The following is a 15,642-nucleotide window of genomic DNA, read 5'->3' on the forward strand; positions in this document are numbered from 1 at the left end:
ATCTTCATTTAAGCACGGTGCACGGTAGTGAAAGGCTTGGAAAAACCAATTGATTCTAAAATATTCGGCTAAAACCACCATTCGCTTTGAGCACAGAATTCACTATTCGGACATGCCTACTTGATGCTTATGCGACATGTCAGCATCTTCTTGCAGCCTAATTTTTATTTCACATACACTTCTTTGTTTTACTGTGCACTCATAGCACTCTACCAAGCACTTATTTAGATAAGGGGTCTCCTAACCCCAGCCCACAGCCCATTTCCAGCAGGCGCTCTGCGACTGGCGCAACAATAAACGGATGTAAAGAAACGGCGATGCTCACCAAAAGCTTGGTATCCCCTGCTAATCCTTATCCCGCTGATAGTTACGTGTGAATTTTATTGCACATTGTTACCATCTCCATTCTTAGTCCCCTGTTTCGTGTCTGTGTAACTGTGTTAAAAGCAGTTCTCGTGTATGTTGTGCTTAGTGCCCTGTATCATATGTGTCGCATATTTCCATCACCAGTCCTACCATTCTCATTTGTCTTCTACCGCGTGTAAATATTCTGACGTTCATATTCGCTTTGACTTATGCCTCGAGAATTTTCTGTGCTATGATTATTGTGTGATGTCATAATTAGCTACATATTGAATTATACACCATACATATACTGTATATTCTTCTGTATTACTCCCGAGTCTCGTTATTTGCGTGTAGGCGTTCTATTAATACACCTTGGATTCTTTTTTCTATTTTACTCCTTTCTGAATTTTTGCATTGAAATGTCCATTTTACGTAGGTAGTATATCTATTTAGGAATTTTTTTTTTTTTTGCCCTATTTATATCGACTTGTTTTTTTTCCGGCCCTCAAGGCCGCAACAGACACCTAATCGGGCCCCTTAGCCATAAAGTTTGGAGACCCTGGATTTATATGAATAAATGCCTGATCCGCACCTTTACAATGCAGCATTAGAACTGGGGATTTGTGAGATGCACTTGGTGCACGTGCAGTAAACATCCCTTTATCCAGGCAGTGTGTCCTAATTCGTTTTTCAGGCTTTCTGGTCACTCATATCTGCCTAACTTGATGTTTTTATGAGACTACCAATGATCACCAGACTTTCCACAAGAGCACCAACAATCACCAGACACTCCTGCATCGACTCCTTCTCGTCTACTTCGTCTGCTACTAAGCTGACAGTGTGGTGGAAGTTACACGCTTGCTAGATCAGTCCATCTCCCACTTTCTACCGAAGAATATGATCACGTTGTGCAAGATTGACGGTTAACTAGTCTGACGAGTATGTACCTTTCTCCGCCCTGTCAGCTTAGCAGTGAATGGAGTATTCACGTTTGTAGGGGTGGTCCAGTTGCACCATTTACGCCATTTTGATAAATTCCTGGTTGCCTGTGCCTTGCTGTGCCCAAAGGGAGAAATCACGCCAAACTGGGCCAAACTGTCCCAAAGTATCCATCTGCCAATGAACCGGTTCGGCTTCTCAGTGGTGATGGTTAGCCAGCGTACATCAATCCTGCTAACCTTTGTTCGCTAGCACTAATGGCAAGAAAGCGCAAATTTCACTAAGTTTATGGCACAGCTAGCTTCACAGCCGTCAAAGTGCAATATGGCTAATATGCAGTATAACTGCTAACATTGGGTTTTTAATTGGCGTCACGGCGTAGTGATTCCATGAATCATGCTGGTATCCCTAATAGAGAACTGCACTAAATTGTTCCAGAATTACGTATGTGCTGCTTCAAAGCTGCTCCAAACTGCAAACAAGCTTTTGACTGCTCCAAAAATTGCTCCAAACTCAAAACTGGCTGGACCACCCATGCATTTGCAAGTATGGCCTCTGGTCGCCGCCGTCTTGCCACCAGTGTGTGTAGATTGTCCAACAGTAAAGGGCTTACCAAGGGGTGCCCCCAATTGCCCGACTGCTGCCTTAACAAAGCTCTTTCCACCCACGATGGCCAGACTAGGTTTTGAAGTGTGGTTTCTTACAGATGTGTACACCACATGTCCTCATTTTGGGTTTTCAGTAGCCCAATGCTCCTCAGAGTACCCTCATGCGTTCCTCAAGTTTCCTCGCCCATCCTCTCACCCAAGTGCTCTTTCAGCTTTATGCACCGTTTTAGAATATCCGGGCCATCCACTGGAAACGAGTTGAATACTTGCTAGTATTTGCGTTATTGTTTACAAGCTCTGCAGGCTTCTGCACTGCTTTAATGTACCAGCGCCGAGGCCGGGAGGGGTTCATCAGCCATGTATCAGAAGAGAGAGGCGTTGCTTGAGATCAAAGCAGAGTGCAAGTTTGTCTGCTTCTTGCGCAGGGGTTGCCTTGACTTCAGAATGCCGAGCTCTGATTGGCTCCAATTGGAAGAATAGTGGGTAGATTTAAAGGCATCTAGCATTAAGGTCTACCCACTATCCTTCAATCAAAGCCAATCGGAACTCGGCATCATTCTGATGTCACCGCGACCCCTGCGCAAGAAGAAGACGACCTGCCCTCTGCATAAATTTGAGAACCCCTCGTGTATATCGTCTGGATATTCACTGCATGGCTTTTCTGTATCCTTCATTTCTCCATCACATCCTGACGACTGCAGTCTGTTGTGTTTCCTCACTCCCCTTGCTTTCGTGCCCATGTTTGGTCTTCAGAGATGCCCCTCTGTTTTGTGTCCTGCACGCCAGGTGGGCGACGTGAACCTGGAGAGCGTGACTCACGAGGACGCCGTAGCGACGCTGAAGAACACGGGCGACCAGGTGGTCCTGACGGTGGTCAAGAGCCAGCCCTTCTCCTTCATCCACCACTCCCTGCCCCCGCCCCCCGCTCCCCCCGTGCAGGAGACACGGCTGGGGACACCCCCCCGTGAGTGGGCCCTTCTTTTTTCCTTTTCTTTAAAGGGACACTGACAGGGTATTTATGCTCGCCAAGGTTTGAATTTGTACATGACATATGCAACCCCAACTACCCAGAACACAATTTGCGGCTCGAAACTCTTTTTTTCGCCCGAAAACCGCCGATTAAGAACTGGCCAGTTTGAGTCGCACTCACTCTCTTCTTTATGGTCATGTGCCGTTTTCTAAGGTTTAGACACAACCACCAAAGAAAACCAAAGTCGTGGGTCATCGAAGGCACACACTCAATGCTAAAAATCGACAAAAAATATGATACCCATTTTGTAAAAAGCTGCAAATATGTTGATTGAGAAAAACAAACTTGCACAGCCTCATAACTTCCGGTAACTTTTTCCTCCTCTATATTTTTCTTCCTCCCCAGACCAATTTCAGTTTCGAGCAGTGCATTTTTTTTTTTTTTTTACTTTATTAAATATATACATGACGCTGTAGCAAAATATTGATTAGTCTTCTGACACCACAATGGATCGCCTGGCAAGAAATAAAAGCGTTTTTTTGGGGGGGTGTCAGTGTCCCTTTAAAGGGGCACTCAACTGCCGAGAAAAGTTTTAGCAAAATATTTACGCCATGAAACAGATATGCCAAAACTGATGTTAGCTTCTATTGCAAGGTCGACGTCTAACTAACTCAAAATGGGTCTCGCAGCACAAATATCATGCTAAATAAAAGTTTTATTTCGGCTAAAACTGATTTTGTAACATTATTGGTAAGTCCCCTAAATAAACTTTGGCACAGTATTTACTCCGTGAGAATCATCTTGAGTTTGAGGCGAACCCGAGACAAACTCTTATTTTGAGACATTGACGTCAAAATAAAAGCTATTTTTGATTTTGCAAAACATGTCTCGGAACATACCCAATACTGTTGTGTTCCTGTGCCCAGCTATTAACATTTCTAAAACTTAGGAATTCTGGATACGTTAAGTGCTCGATTTGACCAGACAAACGCCCATGTCTAGATTAACCAAATTTTGAGTAAAAGTGGGCTGGGCACTCCCCTTGTATTTTACAATAAGTTTTTCAGTAAAAGGACTTTTTACGGGAATTTGCAAAATGTATGTTTTGTTTGTGCACTTTAAAAAAATTGTTTTTGGACTTCAGTGTCTTTTGAAGAAAGAAAAATGTCATCCGGACCTCAGTGTCTTTAATACTACATCAGTTCTCTCAGAAAAAGGAGGTGAGATATTGCTCAGCTTTAACATGCATTGTTTTGTATGTCTGTTTTCCCCATATTGTATGGAGAGAAATCACAAGGATGTTACTAAAGCAGTGTATGGATTACAGTGCAGCAGTGATGCCTCCATTCAAGTATGTGCTCTGTGCTGCAACACCTAACACAACTTCTCATCTGCAATGTCAATTGCAATTTTGGAAAGGAAGTTTCCAGGCCTCATCATTTGCTAGGCTCGTGTCATGGTCACTGTTAATGAGTAAATGCATGATTTTTGTTGATGCAGAAGGTGAATTAATATAAAACAAATATGGTGTTATTTTGCAATTTTATGCCAGCTACTTATTTTTTTACAGTATATAGCTTTCAAGTTCACTCAGTGAAACTGAAGGTATGTCTGTTTGTAACAATATTTGCAGGCCAAATGTTGGAAAGTTGTTGTAGCCAGCAGAAGGTGATAGTATATGATCTGCTGATTTATATGACTGATTATTGAGCCTTGGTTTTGTTGGTTTTCTTAACGCACAACTTGTGATCTACAGTAGAGATGCCAGGCACCAACTGGGGCTGACTGACTTTCTGCCATCTAAACATACACATAATGCAACACAATTTCCAACTTTTTTGGTGAATTCCTTTCACTTCTCGCTGGTGAGCGGCTTCAGCTTTGGTGCAGTGTGGACTACGACGGAGCCTTCTCGACTGTCAGTACCGCTCGCGCGACATCACATGATTTATCGAAACATGATTTATCCTTCTACCGTCTGCTAGATGCAAGTATGGAACTAACTGTAAAATACCAAGGGAACACCCATTCCACTTTTGCTGGAAACTGGATAGATCTAGGCATGGGCACTTAACGTATAATTTGCATAATTCCCAAGTTTGGGAAATGTCAATGGTGGGCGCTTGAACAAAGTGGGCGCTTTCGCGGTATTTTGCGGTAAAGGGCTACCATGACTGAACCTGACACAGGGACCAAAAAAGTAAGACAAGTAAAAAAGAGGGACAGCACACAACGTCTTGAGTTGTCCCTCTTGTTTTGTGTCTTCCTTTTCCTCCCCTGTCTCAGGTTCAGTTATGTCGGGTGGTCACCGGCTTGCCTGCGCACTCACCCTTCTTTCAGTAAAAGACTATTGTCGCCAGGGCATGTCCCCACCAGCCTGGTTCGTGAGCCTGGCTGCCATTCCGTTGCCTATAAGGAAATCACTCCCCTCTACATCTGCAGCCCCTTGCAGCGGCAATGGAACGGCCACTTTCTCTCTCTTCCTTTCTGTTTTTTTTCATTCCTTGCTTTTTTTTTTTTTACTGTCTTTTTTTCTTTTGTTTTTTTACACTTTTTTTTGTCTCTTACACCTAGGTTTTCAGTAGTAGTTCAGATCCCAGTTTTGCTGGCTTCTGCTTGTATTCATGCATCCTGTTTTCTGATGAGGCAGTTGTATATAAACACCCGGGAGACATTTGTGCGGTAACCTCTAGGACACAAAACGTATCATTCTTAGGAAAATCTTCGAGTTGTGTCTTTAGTGTGTTTTTAGGGCCCAGGTGTGTCATTAGGAGTGGTTATCAGTGGGGGACCCAGGAGTCATTTTTATGTCGGGGGGGCTTATCTTTTTACGTCGGAACTCGGACAGTTTGAATTCCTTACGCATTCTTGTTTTTGTGTTACCTCACTTCTCAGTCTCCTATTTGTATGTTGCCTCGTAGATTGCGGGTAATTCCGTAGCATTTTATGGCATGCGCTACGACACAGGGTCCAGGAGGTGCGAGCCAGGATAGCAAGCTAGGTTAATAGCATGGAAGTTTGAAGCTCCAGTAAGTTTAAGATGTTGAATTGGCCAAGTTCAACTTCATGACAAGCAATAAGATTGCATTTAAGATATTATAACCAGATTTTACTATTTAACTATAAAAAGATAAATGTTCAAACTGCCATATTCTACCGCCAGTTGAATCAACCTAAAAGATACATTTTTTTTTTTTTTTTTCGGTTCTGCGTATTTGTATTTTTTTTTTTTTTTGTGCCTTTTCTGTGTCAAAAACTGTTGTTTTGCTAAATACACCAACTCATGTTTACAAACAAGCCAGCACCAGGCATGCACGATGGGGTGTGGACAAGTTGCACCGCGTCCAGCACTAACAGACCATTGAAATATAATGCGAGTCCCCGTGCTCTTTTTCACGTCAGAATTGTTGATTTTATGTCTTCCTAGCAATGTCTTACTACTTTAGTGGCTTAAGCGAAATTAGTGAGGCTCATTACACCGCAAAGCTTTATGAAAATAATGTGGCTTGCGGCGATTCATTCCCCGTGAATGCCACAGAATGGACTCTAAAGCCTGATTTCGCATGATGAGATTCTGCTCGCTATTTTCATTTGTGACATTGCGTGAGCTGCAAAAGTGTGGACGATAGCTGCGAAGCTTGACGTCTATACTGAAAATCGCAAGCAGAATCGAACCAAGTGAATCAGGCATAACAGGTCGGTGATGGTGGTAACAATGACCCAACATATCCCCGTGTACTTACTGTTTGCACCAAGCAACCCTCAAACTTAAAAGTTTCTTGAGGCCTGCACTTACTTATCACAATGTTTGGACTATTGGGCCCTGTCATTTGAACAAACAGACAACAGGTTGATTGAATTTGAAAGAGCGGACGACAGTTTGAACGAGTTTAAAAGAGCAGACAACAGTTTGAACAAGTTTAAAAGAGCAGACGACAGTTTGAATGATCAGACAGCCGTTTGAAAGGGAAGACGCATGTGGTCTGGACAACTTGACGGTTTTCCCACATCCATGTTTGAACAAAGCAAATAAATGTGAATTTAACCAAATTGCTTCCCACACAAGCAGTCGTGGTCCGACGGTGTCTGCTTTTTCCTTTTCACGGCACCTATATACGTTCTCGGACGAACCGAGCCAGCAGAAAACACATGAAAACTAATCACACCTTTCCCGGCTCTTTTGGTACAGCCCCAGTCATGGCGTTTTGGCGAGAAGGCAGGTTTTAGCCCGGTTTCTTTCATAACAACACAGGAATGCTCGTTCTGTATGGGAACTTCCTCCCACAGCCCCAGACCGGAAGTGCTCCCGACGCGCCACCACCGCGCCGTGACATAACAGAGTTGAGTTTGTGTATAATTTGCTCATCTCTTCACGGTCTCCTTTAAAAAGTTTTCTGGATTACTGTAGCCCATATACCTGTGATTTCTTTTTTTTTTTACAGCGGAGCTGTTAAGGGCTAGGTTCCCCAGGATCGTGTCCGTGTATGTCGACACAAACCTACCTGGACATCTATAGACCGGCACGCTGTTTACAAACAAGCCCTCATTTGCCCACACCAGGTGTGGGCACTGCGCGTGCGCAGAAACTGAATTCACGTGAAGTGAATCGTCTGCTCATGCGCAATGCCGTCGACAGCGCCACCGCAGCTGCGTGACCTCACGGCCGCGCTTTGGTCTATAAGCGACGGCGGCAAGCACACAACCATTATGGTTTCTGCCGTCGCTCGTAGATGGCGGCAACCTTTCCAACTATAATAGAAGAATGGATAGTTGGGCGCAGTGGTGGGAATTCATCGTAGGAAACAGCGCAAAAAACAGACGACGACAAAGAAGAAGCACACAGTGTATCGAGTACAGCTCCGCTGGTCTTCCTTCTTCACGAGAGTGGAAAGGCTGAACGATTTTTTGTGAAACAAATTTTTCAATTGTGGCTGCACAAATACACAGGTTTTTCTTCTTTTTTGTTTTATAATAAGTGATGCAGAGCTGTTTAAACTCACATTTCAACTGCAAACCACATAGAACACCGAAATTTTGAAGCTGGAGCAGAAGTGCCCTTCAGTTCACAGGCTTCATACTTACCGTATGGTGAGCTTAGAATAAAAAACAGGAAGTGGTAGTATTAGTATGAATTCACTAAACAAACTTGCTGACGTCTTTTTTTTCCCCTACACAAAACTTATTTGTGTAGAATGGCTGGTTCTTTGTTGTGTTATTCAATGAGCATTAATTGACAAAGCATAAGCTGACATTCTTGTCAATTGCATGCCTAACATTGGCATTGTTTGCCACATTCAAACTTGGATATGTAACAATAAATTTCCATTGTCCCCGAACTGCTTGTAGAAGCTTCAGTGTCATTTAAGAAGGGATGCAGCCTCAAAATTCAAATTTTTTTCCGAAAAGTTGTGTTTCCAGAAAAGTTCATTTTCGGTTCATTAACTTCCGAATCATAGTGTCAAGAAGTTTCATTTAGAAATAAGCAGGGTTTGTTTCACAAAAAAAATATTTTAGCACGGTCACGACCCGACGCGATGTCCCACTGAGCGAGACCACGGCAAAATGTGTTGTTTTTTAACTAAGCCTATTCCACGCTTGTTCGACTCAGGCAAAATGTTTTACCCTCGTTGGAAGCTCCATTTCTTCTAGTTTTGGCCATGAAAAGCTTTCTGCATTAGAGGGTATCTGTGACCTGAGAAAACGCAAACATCAAAGCAAAAAACTTTTTTTAAAAATTGACCGCATCTCTATGTGGTGAATGATGTTGATTGGGACGAAGCTCTGGCAGTGCTTGTCTGCGTAGACACTGAGCCGCAGCATGCCGAGCATTTCTTTCGTTTTTATCCATGTCAGAAAGAGAATGTGTGGTATGAAACGTGGTTATATATGCATTTGAGCATTTGATTGCAGCGCCCTCTCATCTATAAACGTTGAGCCAATACATGCAAAGTTTAATGCGATTACTTATTTGACTGCAGCGCCCTGTCCTGTATAGACGTTGAGCGGCTACATGCAACGTTTCATCCAGGACATCCCCAGCTCTTGAGTTACTACCACATCACTGTACAAGGATCATGTGACGGGCTAGTTGGTTATACATTACGAATTTAAATGCAGCGCCTGTCCGTGTCTGTGTCTTCTACTTGTCCTCGTCTTTAGCGCTACTTTTAAATTCGTAATTACTACCACATCTCAGAGCCCCCTACTCGTCCCGCAGTCGTGGCCGAGTGGTTAAGGCGATGGACTAGAAATTCATTGGGGTCTCCCCGTACAGGTTAGGATCCTGTCAACTGTGCAAGCATTTTTTTTTTTTCATTTTTTTTTTGCCCTACACGAGCACGTGAGCTCACGAGCACGAGCAAGATCAATGTGAGCACGGACGCCGGACGGACAAGGCTAGACCCTAAGGAGCTTCACCCCTAAAAGATGTTCCAGATATGATTTATTTTCATTATCTTTTTCTTTTTCTTATTTTCTTTATTGGCATGTCTATTTTATAGACGCTCATTAAAAAGAGCAATTGCCGCCAAAAATACATACATACATACATACATGATACGCACAATATATCTCATTGGTTGAAAACTAAAACACTGCCGCAGTCAGCGACATCATTTTTTTATCGGTTTGTTCGCTTTTTTTTTTTTTAGCTAGCTTCGCTTCTGATCGTATGGCTACTCCGCTGCTTTGGCCGCTCTTTTGTTTTCTCTTTGTTTTTCGTTAGTCTTTCTACCGAGGAATGCTTGCCACGAAAGCTACCACTCGTAGTAGCTTTGGCCGGTGTTCTCTATCTCGAAAACGAAGAGGCTTGGGAGGAAAACGGCCCCTAAAAAAGCATTGACCTACTGCTGCCGCCGTCACCATCGCTGTCATCGCGATCCTTCGACTGGCTCAAGTACCCTTCACACGTCGGAGCCTATTGTTTCAACTTAATATGCTGAGGATGCTCCGGTCTCTGCAGAATCGGTCTTGCTGACAACGATCGAGAGAAAGCTCGATCTGCTGAAGTGCAATGAGGACAACGCGAAGATGGTGGACGCTCCCACTAAAGAGCCTCTGGATGGTTATCGCCTAATCAATGTGTCGGCCGTGCAAGGTCTCATCGACGCTCTACTAGCTGTGTCCCAAGTGCCATGGAGGGGAGCTCAGCTTGCAAGAGGGACTGGTGCCGACCTTCTGTTTGTTGTTGGATGCGCGTCCTGCAGAGACATTGTTGCGGAGTTGTTGGAAGAGACTGCAGGATTAGCTTTACAAAGCTCTTGAATCTCTTTGGGGGACTGAATGCTCTGCCCCCAATGCACATTAAGTCCTATTGGAAGGTTGCAGGAAAAGTGTACGATGCCGCGATGCTGGTGGCTACCCAAATAACGGAGCAGGTTGTGCAAGCTGTTAGAAAAGCGTGGGCAACGGAGGGCACGAGCGCCGACAGTGATATTCTGGATGTGTGTATCAGCTACGGTGGCACTTGGCATAAACATGGACACATGTCACAGTTCAGAGTTGGTGCCGCAATTTAACTAGAGACCGGCTTGGTAATCGACTTGGCAGTGCAAAGCAAGTAGTGTCATGAGTTCAGTTGGGCCCCAAGGAAGGTACCGAAGGCTTTGAGGAGTGGGCAGGCACGTATTGGAAGTCCTGCCAAAAGAACTAGGTACTATGAGGGTTCATCGAATGCAATGGAGGTGCAAGCTGCTGCAACTATTTTCAGTCGGACTGTCGACCGGCATAACATGCATTATGTCACTGTCCTGTGCAACGGCGACAGAAAGGCATTTACGCGCGTAGCTGTCTCGAACTGTATTACAAAGAAATCCACAAAGAAGACTGTGTGAACCATGTGGCCAAGTGAATGTATCTGGGCGTGGGAAAGCTTGAAGACCAAAACAGGGCTTGGCGGAAAAAGAAAACTCACTAACGCCGTGATGAAGAAGCTAACAAGCTACTATGCGTGCGCAGCACAACGCTCCAGACGTCCCAAAGATGCAGAAAGCTGTCTTTGCCAGCCTTCTGCATACCTATCCTACAGACCAGGATCCCTGTCACAATGCATGTCCACAGGGCGAGGATTCATGGTGCCACTATAACCGCCACAAGGCTTTGGAGGCAGCCAGCAAGCCTTCAGCACCACGACCCCACCGGCCCGTCTTCTCGATAGATGTCGCCAAGGATATTGTTGCGATCTAAACAGGCTGATGCAGCGGGACTTGCTCCTCCTATGCTCCCGCATGAAAACGCAGAATGCAAACGAGAGCTTCAATACCCTTTCTTGAAAGTGCTGTCCCAAAACGGAATTCGCCTCGCTGCAAGCTGTGGAGACGACTGTTGCTTTAGCCGTGCTTGGGTTTAATCTTGATCCTAGAGGCTTTGAAAGGGTGCTCAAGGAGATGAACATTGCTCCTGGAACTCTCGTTCATTATTAAAACAAAGTATTTCTGAAACGCAAAAATGTTAAAATTATTGCTCTTGTTAGATTGCAGCTTTTATAATTGATTTCTGCTTTAACTTGCAGCATGTGTATTGTACTTCACATTATAGCAAGAATTTTGTGAATTACAGTTAAATGTTTTCAACGATACATTTCCTAATGAGGTCCCTTTTATCTGGAGTTTGAGAAAATTAGTATTTTATAAAATTGGTCTAAAATGCTGAAACTTGGGAGGTTATCCTTTCTCACAGCTTGTGTTCAGTTCACCCTGCAAATTTCGATTGATTTTGGTTAAAGGATTAAAAAGCCGACCCCTCCCCCCCGAGGCCATATCCCCCCTTAAAGTAGTCCTGTTGTTGTGTGAAAGCTGCTGCTTGGAAGTTACAACCGATTTTTGTTTTTGGATGAAATTGAAGTGTAGGAAAATAAGACATTTTCCATTCACTGCTGTTAGGACCGGACATCTAAAAATCAGGCCTGTTGTAAAGATGTTTATGCATTGAGAATGAAAAATACACAGCGCAAAAGGACATAAAGGAATAGACTCACTGAATCGAACAGGGCGCTCTGTTCTATCCGGTGTGTCTCTTCCATTTATGTTCTTTTGCGCTGTGTATTTTTCATTATGTACAACCAAAACCAACCAGCCCAACTTTCTACTTTATTACAATTGCAATGAGAAGTTAGTGTACCTTGTGATGGCGTCATTTGTCATCTCTGCTGATAGGGCAATTTGACCAGTGTAATATGACTGCGGGGTTTTTAATTGGGCCTATTGCCAGTTCATATTGAAACCAGCGGTAATCGACCTAGCTCCTAATATTTATAACTGTGAAACTGTGGCACAAGCTTCAGTCCCACATTATGGCATTTAGATATGGTGTCTTAAAGCGGTACTGAACCCAAACTTAAAATATACCTCTCATGTTCAGAAGTATATTAAATACGATCAACTCTATCTGCTAATGACAATTGCAAGTTTGTATTTCAAACGGATGGCTGTATTTTTCATTTTAAACGTTTGATTCTGGCGAGTGCTTCAAAATCAGCCATCGCCGAGCGCGGTGCGTCTCAAGATGGCCACGCACACCACAGAGCTCAGAGCTCTGTGGTGTGTGTGTACTCTTTTATCGGTCCTCGTCTTTTTAGCACTTTTAATCTTCACAATGTATCACCAACTAGCCCAAGTCAATACCCTTTTATGTTTCATAAACAGATTGAGTTCATTTTTATTATTATTATTTCTTAGAACTCGTTTTTTGCTTTGAGAACTGACCCTGTAAAGGGCCGCCCACACTGGCGAGAAAACGCGCCCGGCGCGCCGATAAATCGGTTAAGCGGGAAGATAAAGGGCGTGCCTCTGCACGCGCTCGTGGCGCTGACTGTGCTTCGGCGACATTTTGTTACTTGCCGCGATCGGCGTGCCACGCGCGTTTTCTCGCTAGTGTGGGCGGCCCATAAGTGTGATGTTAGTGCTTCAAACAAACCATTGCTAGGGGCGTTGTCAAATATAGATGAATACATGGGACTACATTTCGTTCCGAAAAAACAATCGGTCAAAAATCGGATGTAGAATTTAAACATCTAAAAAGAATAGATAAAGGGAGCCTAGGTTTCACACTCACCACAACAGAAGTTGGCCAAGAATTGGCTGATTCTGAAATATTTGTGATGACAACTTCCAGTCTTCAAGACGTCTCGAGATGCCTGCTGCAGGCGATGAACGTATGACGAACGCAAACGAAATGTCTGAAGTATGCTGTCTGCAACAATTTGAATTGTTTGCACAATGATACGATTTTGATTTTGTAAATATTCGAAACATGGCAGGCTTAAAAAAACTCACCAGCTTTATAATACAAATTGTATTTGCATGCAGTATGGGATACTGTCTGACGAAAATCATCACACGCATGGAGATCCGCTAAAAGTACAGCGAGAAAAGCATCTGTCTAGAACATTAAATCAAACCAGCTGTTGTGCTGTTGACATGCATTCTAACGAAGGAGCCATTATTTAGACTCTAACTTGAGTGATTCGAGACCCAAACTTCGCTTTTCAGGCTCGCAAATATTGGTGTGTGTTTCGTACCTGCTTGTAATCATCACACTGAGAAAAAATACTACTGATTCTTCAGATTTAAGTAAGACACCAAATAGCAAAGGAGCTGGCTATTTACATCGGGAAAGTTATATATATATATATATCTGTTAAGGACAGTTTGTTTGATTACACAAATGTGCACTCGAGCAACTTTGCTTTCAGAAATCCTTGAAATTTGTGCTGGCCTGCACTTCGACCCTGATACACTTTGTGTTGTCGTCGTACGTGATTCGGCTTTACCAGCCAGGATTTTGTTTCGGGGGGGGGGGGGGGGGGGGGGGGGGGGCGGGGCGGGGCGGGCGAGCGGGCGGGCGGGGGGGCCCGCCCATGACAAAATACTGTATGAAAGGGAGGGGGGAGGAGGGTCCCAGCAAAAGATTCTGAGGGGGCCCCCCCCCCCTGGCTACGTGCCTGGGCTTTACAGTGTTTTCACCTTCTCAAATTTTGCGGAAGCAAGCTCCACAGGAAGGCATTCGCACGCTTGCACACAAGCTGTGCACGGGCACTCTACGCTTCCGAAATCCCACAGAAGGTTGACCCCGAATATTGAAGTTCTGTCGATCGTCACCACCTTCATTCAGTGCACTCGTGTACTCCCTCAGAAAGAACCACTGAGCTCGCAAACCCATCGTGTCGTCTGCTAGCAAGGCAAAACATTTTGTCAGACTTTATTACGAGCTTTTGTCACTGCTTTATGGTACTGAGACCAGGGGCGTAGCCAGGCGTGGGGCTTATGGGGCAAAATCCAGCAGACCCTATAATATTCATTTTGACCGCCCACCCCCCCCCCCCCCCTCCTCTCCGCACCCCAAGTCATAGACATCCCAGCGACCTTAGCCCCTTCCCAAAAAAAAAAATTCCTGGCTACGCCACTGACTGAAACGGTAGAAAAATTTGTCATGGTTAGGTATTGAGAAGAGGCAATGCTTACAAAAAATTATTTACTTTTTTATCAGACAATTTCTAACCTCACGTCGAGTCCCCATGCATTTGTCCATAACAACGGTCCTAGCAACAGTTTGTATGAAGCAGAGCGCCATGTTGTGACATCATTACTTAATGGGTCAATAACATGAATAGTTCACTGTTGTTAGTCACAGTTTTTGCCTTCACTATTATTTTCTACAGGCAACAGATCTCCAAATACATAACTCCAAACAGAACATAACGAATATGTCAGCAATAATTGGGGTTGTGTTGATATTTATACAGCATGTAGTTGGTCAGCCATTTCAAAGTTGCGACGAGTCACTCACTGTAAATGAGCAAATTAGCCAGTGCAGTACAACCGCTAGCCTGGGGTCTTTAACGTGCACCACGCAGTAGTGATACACGACCGCACGCCGGTACGATGCTCATCCAGATCGAAACGGGCAGGGGTGGGGATTGAACCCAGGATCCCTGAGCTCACTCCTAGAAATCCTGGGAATATGTCGATCAATAGCCATGCATTGGGATGGCAGTTTGATCGCAGACTAGACTGGTTGTTTGCCGATGCTGTTTTCAGTAGTGCCTATAAAACATTGTTTTGAGCCCTTGCAATGTGTTCTTGTCTTTCAGTGAACCTGTCCTTAGGGGAATACCATAGTGATACGAACCTCAGTACCTCCAAAGCACCCAGTGATGAAGACATCCCAAGGTAAGGTGCTTTAAAATCAAACCTTTTTTTCAATGAATACGGCAGAAAAAAGGCAATGCATCTCCTCTGCGGTCTTGTCTGTGGGGATCATGCAAGGAAATTTTCAACCATACTGCTGAATATTTTCGCATCGGGAGAAAGGCCCGTTACATTGCGGCCAATAAAAAGTGATAAAGCCCTGTCGCTCCATTTGCTACTTTTGATGCAGTGAAATTATTCAACAACAGTTTAATGAAGCCGTGTTCAAAAGCCATGTGGACACTGAAAGCTGCAGCAAAATTTGCTGCCATCTGAATGACTATATCATGAAATTTGCTGCCATCTGAATTTCATGACGAAATTATGAAATAGTACTCACACTTTCTGCTGTCACCATTCAACTCTACACTGACTTTGAATGAAATAGGTTGGTTCATTGAACCCATTTATAATCAGGCGGCATGAGTCAGCAGTCGGATTATTGCATACAGTCAGCAAGGAATGACTGCAGCTACTTAATCACTTTAAATGCATAGTGCACCTAAAGAAAGTCACCATTATTATATTTGTGTGCTGTTTTTTCTGTGGCACTTCACCAAAAGTACTACCGTAATAGTATCCCGAAAAATAG

General features: G+C 44.0%; 1 protein-coding gene across 12 annotated transcripts in view; it reads left to right on the forward strand.

Moving 5' to 3' along the window:
• The window catches only part of LOC8036906 (disks large 1 tumor suppressor protein), a 645,442-nt gene that overhangs the window by 539,438 nt on the left and 90,362 nt on the right, over positions 1–15,642 (forward strand). For all 12 annotated transcript variants that reach the window (XM_042293831.1, XM_042293829.1, XM_042293830.1 and 9 more), the window contains 2 exons: positions 2,682–2,859; positions 14,954–15,032. In XM_042293831.1, the coding sequence (XP_042149765.1) occupies positions 2,682–2,859; positions 14,954–15,032 (257 nt within the window). The remainder of the gene's footprint in view (positions 1–2,681; positions 2,860–14,953; positions 15,033–15,642) is intronic.

This window comes from Ixodes scapularis, unplaced genomic scaffold (assembly GCF_016920785.2).
Source record: "Ixodes scapularis isolate PalLabHiFi unplaced genomic scaffold, ASM1692078v2 PGA_scaffold5__190_contigs__length_132052651, whole genome shotgun sequence".
Taxonomy (NCBI): Eukaryota; Metazoa; Arthropoda; class Arachnida; order Ixodida; family Ixodidae; genus Ixodes; species Ixodes scapularis.